At 39.3% G+C, this 9,021-nt stretch overlaps 2 protein-coding genes across 3 annotated transcripts; both read left to right on the top strand.

The window, feature by feature from the left end:
- The first annotated feature begins 728 nt into the window (after positions 1-728).
- rab5if (RAB5 interacting factor) lies at positions 729-4,966 on the top strand. 2 transcript variants are annotated; one of them, XM_014017233.1, is made up of 4 exons: positions 729-1,046; positions 1,950-2,053; positions 2,143-2,296; positions 3,785-4,966. In XM_014017233.1, the coding sequence occupies exons 1-3, from the start codon at positions 936-938 to the stop codon at positions 2,291-2,293; spliced, it is 366 nt and encodes a 121-aa protein (XP_013872687.1). In that variant the 5' UTR covers positions 729-935; the 3' UTR covers positions 2,294-2,296; positions 3,785-4,966. The 2 variants fall into 2 exon arrangements, with proteins under 2 accessions (XP_013872687.1, XP_013872682.1); XM_014017228.1 differs by having other exon boundaries at positions 731-1,046; positions 2,143-2,272.
- Positions 4,967-5,535: 569 nt separating this feature from the next.
- LOC106523690 (zinc finger BED domain-containing protein 5) lies at positions 5,536-8,694 on the top strand (the record flags this gene model as incomplete). The annotated part of the gene is given in 2 exon segments (XM_014017217.1): positions 5,536-7,354; positions 7,627-8,694. Coding segments are annotated over 2 exon segments (1,722 nt in total). The 3' UTR covers positions 7,653-8,694.
- Positions 8,695-9,021: the final 327 nt, after the last annotated feature.

The raw sequence follows: 9,021 nt of genomic DNA, 5'->3' as shown, positions 1-9,021 counted from the left end.
ACGCCGGATGGTGGACCAGAATCGCCTCGAAGCCGTGCGGAAGTCTTTCTCCATGGCCTCTCCAAACTCCTCCCACGCCCAGATTTTTTCCTCAGCGACCACCCTGCCGCATGCCACTTCGCCTGCCGGTACCCATCAGCTGCTTAGGAGTCCCGTAGGCCAGAAAGGCCCGATAGGACTCCTTCTTCAGCTTGACAGCATCCCTCACCGAAGGTGTCCACCAACGGGTTCGAGGGTTGCCGCCGCGACAGGCAACCTCGGCTGCTGAAGCTGTTTGGAAATATTCCTGTTGAAAATGATAAACTACATGTAAATGGCTTAATAACATAACTCTTTATTTCCATCATGTCCATGTCCACCCAATCTTTTGACCTTTTATCCACAAAATTTTTAATCATACTCGGTATTTCAATATTTAAATTTTAATGTTCAAATCAAAATCAAAACCAATCATAATATGCACATGTTATTACAAGATAAATGTGAAGAATTTGAGACAATATTAAGAACTAAGCCTAGTATGGTAGTAGATACATTTAATGCAATAGTTGTGAAAATGTTTTTTAAATTGGTATTTATTGAGTTTAGCATCATTTCTTAAAAAAAAATCACATTGTGGCGTGACCTGTACAGGGTCCGACAGGGGTCGCTGTGAGTTTCATTGACACTTTTTTTTGCCACAGGGGTGCAGAAACGTCGCATTCTCTGATTGGCTGGAGCTGTCTGGGGTTGAACACTTCTGCGCATGCCCAGACTCCCTTTCACGGTTAGCCAGTGGAATCTGTCAGCTCAGCGTAGCGAAGATTCTTTTAATACCTTCAAATATTCCCGTGTGCTGTCTTCCTTTGGTCAGCGTTGGAGATTTAAACCTTTTTAAGCTGTCATCAAACTTGGTTTCTAACTTTGGGACGTGTTTTGTTGAAAGAACGATCAGAATGTCGAGCAGTAGTTCAAAGCGGAAAGAAGAAAGTCATTTGGCGAATGGGGGTGTAAAGCAGTCCACATGGAGCAAAGCTTTCTGCAGTACTGCTGTTTGGGAAGAGAAGGTGGGTCATTAACTATGGCTTATTTCCCCCCACTTTTTTCCCCTGTTGCGATTTTTATTTTTGTTTTCAAACTCTGAATGCACACTTTTCTGTCGTTTATACATTTAGCTGTAGCTAGCATATCTCTGCTGCTAAGGATTAATCTGGTATCCGGCTACTTATTTAAGATTGTCAAATCATGAATGGTGTTTTGGACCTTTTTGTTACAAACAGAAAAGACTTTTAAATATGGCTCATATTCAAATAATTGACTTAGAATTCAAGTCACTGAATTGTTGGGCAAAGTTTCTAAAACAGATATTTTAACTTGTATTTTTGTCATTGCCTGACCTTAGTCAAATAGGCCATTTATAATTTACTGGAATCAGACAAGTTATGGTAGAATGACAAGTTAAAAAAAACTACATTATTTCTTATAAGTCATTTCACAAATGTTGATAGTTGCTAATATTGATTTATTTTAACATTTAGTATTTTGGGGAGTTTTTAATTTCTTACCAAGCAGATAATGAAATGCCATTCTACTGAGTTTTGCTTTATTAGTTTATTATTGTTTTGGAGGTTTGTCTTTAGAGTGAGTCCTAAATTTAAAAYATACATTGATTAGTGATTAAAGCGTGCATTTGTGTAATGTTATTGTCTTGCTCAGAATTAACTCAGTGTTAGATTGGTCACCTGTTCATGGTGTGTGTGAGCTAGGTCTCAGGTTCAAGTAGACCTGGATCAGTAGCAGAATGACGCTTTTTCATGACACAAGTTAATATTTAAATCACAGCTGCTTATGTGAAAAACAAATATTAATAATTGAAATCAAAGTCTAAAAGGAAAGTGTTCATAGGTGGTTTTGTTGTAATGTCTGTGTTTACTTGATTATAATTAACATTTCTGTGTTTTCTTTCACAGGATGAGTTTTTAGATGTGATTTATTGGCTCCGACAAATTATTGCTGTAATCCTCGGTGTGATATGGGGTGTTGCACCACTGAAAGGATTTCTGGGAATAGCCATGTAGGTGTTCTGTACAACCCGGCTTATCCTGACACTGTACTGAAGAAAATGCTGCAAAGCTAACGTCTTTCCTTGTTTGTCCCTGTTAGTTTCTGTGTCATCAACGCTGGTCTTCTGTACGTATACTTCAGCAGCTTTCAGCAGATTGACGAAGAGGAATACGGAGGGACGTGGGAACTCACCAAAGAAGGCTTCATGACATCTTTTGCTCTGTTTCTGGTGGGGACAATCATGTGTTAAGAGGTGTAGAGGTTTTTTGGCAAAATTGTAGTGAAAACGGGTTTAAAATGTAGCCTGTGTGTTTTACTTTTAGTTCTAGTGTGATCCAATAGAATGTGTGATGTTGACGCATTTTGTTGTCTGCCTTAGATCTGGTGGAGGTGATTAGCAATGTGGACTGGGTGGGGGTGGGGGTCATCTGCGCTTTTATGTCTTTTTAACAAAATATCTGGAAGGAGAGTAGAAAGTATAAATGAGGGTAAAGAGCATGTTCCGCTTTCATGAACTTCCCAAACACACTTCCCAATATAGGTAATATTTTTTGTGGCTCATAAAATCTCTGACATGCTTTAGAAACTTTAACATTAAAAGATGAAACCCTGGACCTGTACAGGTTCATATTGCCTCAGGTGAAAGACAGGATCCTTTAAAGCAGTGGTTAATTCTGGTCCTCATGACCCACTACCCTGCATGTTTTAGTTGTTCCCTGCTTTGGCACGCCTGATTTAAATGAACGAATGACTGGCAGGCTTCTGACCTGCTGAAGAGCAGGGAAACAACTGAAACATGCAGGGTAGTGGGTCATGAGAACCAGAATTGGGAAGCACTGCCTTAAAGGGATAAATCAGCTTTTATGAAATGGGGTTGTAAGGTGTATGTATGAATAGTCAGTATCTTACCTGCTACAGACGACAGTCAAAACTGGGGAATCAAGGAGAAATTATTCAGGAGCACAGATAACCTTTTTCTTGGTGAACACACATTTACCATCTAAAAAAACTAATTAAAATGTCTTTGTAGCTCAAGTAAAAGCTGAGTTTGACATTTTTACCAAGTCTCAGATTAATTACATATACATCTATGTTTATTTACACCACAAGCATCCATGTTGGAACACGGTCTGTTGTTGGTTGCAACAGATTTGTGTGTGAACATTGTGCCATCTGTTCACTATCTAATGCTTGTGTAATGCTGTAATGTTGGGATTCCTTAACAGCTTTTCATCTTACTGCTTCAAAATACCAGCAGCTGAAGTGAAAACCAGTATCTTAGTACAGAATCTACAGGCCAGCTAAAATATGTAAACTTTTAGAAGAGACATTTGTATCACATTTGACCAAGCTTTTTTATACTTACCGTTTTGACAGACTGAGACTGGAAAATTCAAAATGTGTGGCATGCAAAAACTTTGCATCAGTTACATCAGTTTATTAGCCCTTTCAGATTGTTCTCCTTGTGTAGGTTCTTTTCTTGCACTTCAGCCTTCTCCCACAGTTTAATAAGATCCAGGTTTTGTTGCTGTAAGACTCTGCATGAATCATTTTGACCCTGTTATGAATGCGCAACCCATCCAGAGTGCTGCGATAGGCCCTACTCTTATCTCCTACAGTCTGGAATGGGAAAAAGTGTGTTCATAAAATGTTTGGATGAATTTGTTTTCAAAGATTTTCTACAGTGTTTAACTTGTTCAAATGAAACTTTCAGACTAACATTTCCCTCCTTCTCCACCAGGTGGTGTGGATAATCTTTTACACTGCTCTACATTTTGACTGAGAGGAATTCACAAGGAATTAAAACGATGAACATTTCTGTTGACGTAAAGTAACGAAACTAAAGAACTTCGTGGTTTGGGCATCTCAGTGCTCCACACGTACACTGACCTCTTGGTGTGCAGTGCACCATGGGAATCCYCGTGCRCCACACACGATCTGGCAAGAACACAGCGGTGAACAAAGTCGAATGCTGTACATCTGTCTAATTTGAGACTCTTCCTTTTTTTAAAGACATTTTGCATTACACGTCTTAAATGGTATGCTTCATGAGCTGATCAGTAAAGTCAGAGGAAGGCTAATAAAGTGTCATCATTTTGTTATTAGGGTTCAGAAATTCTCAACACATCAAACAAAATCATCTTTAAGGATTCGATTTGTAGATCTACTCCTTGATGGCCGTTTTGAAGTTTTACTCTAAAATGGTTGCCTGTTTATAAAATAGGAATCAATATCAGTTGCTGCATGTGTCTGCAGTTTTTAATATGTTAAAATGTGACTCCAGAATTTTTCATAAGGACTTTTTTGATGTCTAAATGGCATGTATGATGTAATCAGAGCTAATATTTGACCTCCCACATCAAAACAATTGCTGGTTGTGTAATGAACATGTTGGTTTGTTTCCAGTCTTAGTGTTTCAATATGTCTTTATTTTAGTCAGAAATTAATAAAGTAAAGAGAAGACCACCCTTTTGTGGTAAAATGCAAGTGTTCATGGTTTTGAGCTTAACTTGATCTGTGCACTGCCATGATTTGATTTTAGTGTCATTTATTAAAACGAAGATTCAGAAAAACTAATTCTAGTTTCTCACAAGTAGCTTCCCCAAGTTTTTTTCCTTTTTAAATTTAAATTAATTTAAAATCTATCGTATATATGTCAGATCCATCATGTATTACAGATTCATTGGTATTTGTTATATCTTGATTGATGTAACATATTTCACAGTATTTTAGTGCGAAGAACTTCGGAGAACTTTTCTCACAAAGATCTTATGATACTGTTGTGTGTGATATGCAGCTGGTGTTTTGAAAGGATTGTATTTTCTGATCAAATMTTTTGGGAATCATTACACATGGGCTTTATTTGGCCACCATTTTCAAACACAGATGCATCTGTTTTTCATTAAAATRCTGAAAACAAGGATTGTTTTTTCTTAATCTATTTGTTCATTTCAGTGTTTAATTCTTTGTGGTCTATTACATTTTAATTGAATGTCTGTTATTGACKATTTCCATTCAATAAAACTAATCTTAAAAGTAAAGATAAATGTGTGTTGCAGGTTTTAAACATCAAAATTCAGGTTTTGAGATTTCTTTAATGCTTTTAAACAGAAGAAAATATGTGTATATAATATAATAATTATATTACATTATTAAATTACATTATTATAATAATATAATATACTTAATAATTATACCCTTTGAGCTGAAATAACCTTGATGCAATAGTTTAATATTGACTTGTAGAATGCAACATTGTTTAACATTCCAGCCTCGAAAGAGCTCCCCATCCTCCTCTTGTAGAACACGTGACCTCATTCGCAGTAGTCTCGCGAGTTTTGGGTGCGGTGACACAGCACTCAGAGCATGATCTCACGAGACTTTAGGTTCACGTGTTCAAAGCAAAGCGGGAGTACTTGCAACAGTAGGAGTTGTTGGTTAGTGAGGAAGAACATGGACGSAAAACGAGCGAGCAAGCAAACAMAAACTTATTTTCACCCGGAGTGGGAGGAGGAGTATTTTTTTGTTTTTGCTAATTCGAAGGCTATTTGCCTCATCTGTAATTCGAGCGCCGCCTTGTCCAAAAAGGGTAACCTGGAGCGACATTTTAAGACGATGCACGAACAGTACGAGGCAGATTTCCCTCCTAAAAGTTCTTCACGGGCTCGGAAAGTGCGGGAGCTGAAAAACAAGCTGGCAGCCCAGCAGTCGATTTTCACTCGGCCCAACAGAAAAGGTAAGGCTGCTACGATAGCCTCATACCGTGTCAGCCACATCCTGGCACAACACAAGAAGCCATTCAGCTATGGAGAAGTTATGAAAGAAGCGTTTATCGAGGCTGCAGATGCGCTTTTTCGTGATTTTGAAAATAAAAGTGAGATCGTGGGTGCTATTGAAGACGTTCAGCTGTCCAGACAAACGGTGACACAGCGATGTGAGGGAATGGCTGTGGATGTGGAGGAGCAGCTCAAACAGGACATCGAACAATGTGAGTGTTTCTCTCTTCAGTTTGATGAGTGGACGGACATGATGGATGTGGCCCAGCTKTGTGTTTTTATCAGGATGGCCTTTGCAGACATGAGTGCAAAAGAGGAGCTGCTCACCATCTTGCCTTTGAAGGGACACACAAGAGGAGAAGATATTTTTAAGGCTTTTATAGAGTTTGCTAATAAAAGCAACTTGCCCCTCTACAAACTCATTTCCATAACAACTGATGGCGCTCCAGCAATGACCAGTCACACCAGTGGATTTGTTGCRCTCTGCAAGCAGAATGATGCTTTCCCAGATATTTTGAACTATCACTGCATAATCCACCAACAGGCACTGWGTGAGATTTTAAACATGAARGAAGTGATGGATGTTGCCATGAAAACTGCCTGCTCCATAAGGGCCAGGAGTCTGCAGAGGAGGTTGTTCCGGGCTCCCTTGGAGGAGGCAGGAGCAGACGACACAGACCTGCTGCTGCACATGGATGTGAGGTGGCTAAGCAGAGGTAAATTTCTGGCCAGATTCAGTGAGCTGTTGCCTGAGATCAGGGATTTCCTGAAGCTGTCAGGCCACGGTGAACATTCAAAACTAGAGGACACCCAGTGGCTTTTGGATTTAGCCTTCCTCACAGATCTCACCGGCCTGCTCAATGAACTGAATTTGAAGCTTCGGGGAAAGGACAAAAATATAATTCACATGATCACTTCTGTGAGCACCTTCCAAAGCAGGCTGAAACTTCTCACGGGTCGGYTGCAACAAAGGAACCTGCGAAACTTTCCACACATGGAGGCAGAGCTACAGCGTCAAGGGCAAGATGTCGCACAACTCRACATYGCACACTATTCCAAGCAGGTTCAGATCATCTCATCAGATTTTGAGAGACGATTTATTGACTTTTTCTCCATCGCGCCTATTACCAGCTACATGTGTTATCCTTTTGGAAATGTTGATGTGGATGACATTGTGTCCAAATTGGTGTCCGTGTTTCAGCTGGACTGCTCTGGGGTTGAAAATGAGGTTTTGACTCTGCAAAATGACATTGGGATCAAATCCAGAGCAACAAATRACGTGGATGGAGAGTTCTGGAGTCTGCTGACGGAAGAAAAGTATCCCAACATCAGAAGATGTGCTTTGAACTTGACAGCACTTTTTGGATCAAMCTACCTGTGTGAGTCTGCTTTTTCAYACATGAAAATCATCAAGTCCAAGAACAGACCCACAATGACCGATGATCATCTGGAGATCTGCCTGCGCCTCGCAACCACCTCATACTGCCCCGCCTATGAGACCCTGGCCTCCTCACAGTGTCAGAAGTCCCACAAAGGTAGAGACATACATTTATTTTTATATAGCCTGCATAAAAAGTTTTGTCCTTGTTACGTCTGTATGTTGTTTTCTTTTTATTACATTTTAGACCAGACTAGTGTGTTATACACTGCCTGGCACCGTGTATGTATGCATGTATGTATGTTTATGTTTATATATTTATTTATATTTTTATTTATTTATTTATATTTAGCTAGCAGTTTGGGTGTGCCCTTCATTTTCTGTACCTAACGTGGCTGTGTGTGTGTGCATATGTGTCTTGTCTTATAGGTGGTGAACCAGGTGGGACTCTTTGAACGGCCTTTGGAGCTGGCAGTTTGGACCAGTGAGGGACTGAGCCCTTCAACACCTGCAGAAGACACACCATCCTGCATGCTGCACAGGGAGCCAGCTGCCTAGTTTAGATATTTAGGTTTTATTGAGGTTTGAAATAGTTGTTTCAGATTTGTGAATCTGCACGTTTGTAAGTCCCTTTTTGTAAGTAGCGAGTTTTACACGTTTTGCATCAGTTACGATGAACATTTCTGTTGAAGTAAAGTGACAAAACTAAAGAACTTCGTGGTTTGGGAATCTTAGTGCGCCACACGTACACTGACCTCTTGGTGTGCAGTGCACCATGGGAATCCTCCTGCGCTACACAAGATCCGGCAAGAACACAGTGGTGAACAAAGTCTAATGCTGTACATCTGTCTAATTTGAGACTCTTCCTTTTTTTAAAGACATTTTGCATTACATGTCTTAAATGGTATGCTTCATGAGCTGATCAGTAAAGTCAGAGGAAGCCTAATAAAGTGTCATCATTTTGTTATTAGGGTTCAGAAATTCTCAACACGTCAAACAAAATCATCTTTAGGGATTTGATTTGTAGATTTACTCCTTGATGGCCGTTTTACTCTAAAWTGGTTGCCTGTTTAGAAAATAGGAATCATTATCAGTTGCTGCATGTGTCTGCAGTTTTTAACATAATAAAATGTGACTCCAGAATTTTTCACAAGGACTTTTTTTTTTATGTCTAAACGGCATGTATGATGTAATCAGCTATTTGACCTCCCACATCAAAACAATTGCTGGTTGTGTAATGAACATGTTGGTTTGTTTCCAGTCTTAATGTGTCTTTATTTTTAGTCAGGAAGTAAAGAGAAGACCTCCCTTTTGTGGTAAAATGCAAGAGTTCATGGTTTTGATGCAAAAGTCATGTGCTTTGACTTTGAAAAAAGGGCGGCACTCTTCTGCCATGTTGATCCAGATTGTTTTTGTTTTGTTGTTCCTCCCCTGTATGGAGAGAAGAGAGGAGAGTTATTTGAATAAACGGAGACGAGTTCCCGTCYTCCAAAGTTATTTGACTCTGGGTTCTCTCACTGGGCAGCCCTCATAGCTTGCATRTAACAGAGTACTAATTGAAGGAGGTAAAATAATTTATCCTTTTTGTTCGAACATCACTTTTCTGTTCCTCTGTCGTGAATTAAGTAAGGATTTTATCTTAATTTTTTTGTAGGTAATATGGTTAAGTAGATAGTTTTGTTTGACAATACTTTAAATTAAATAAAACTAGCAACACATTACATTCTGTTTTATTTACTTTAAAGAAGTGAGGAGTAGGGAGACGAAAAATTATGTTTTGTTGATACTGACACTGGGCGAGTAGATCTCAGCAAACTGCCGACT

The sequence above is a fragment of the Austrofundulus limnaeus genome, unplaced genomic scaffold (genome assembly GCF_001266775.1).
Source record: "Austrofundulus limnaeus strain Quisiro unplaced genomic scaffold, Austrofundulus_limnaeus-1.0 Scaffold3, whole genome shotgun sequence".
NCBI classification, from domain to species: domain Eukaryota; kingdom Metazoa; phylum Chordata; class Actinopteri; order Cyprinodontiformes; family Rivulidae; genus Austrofundulus; species Austrofundulus limnaeus.
The sequence above is the reverse complement of the archived record's forward strand: the minus strand, read 5'-3'. Positions and strand labels throughout refer to the sequence as shown.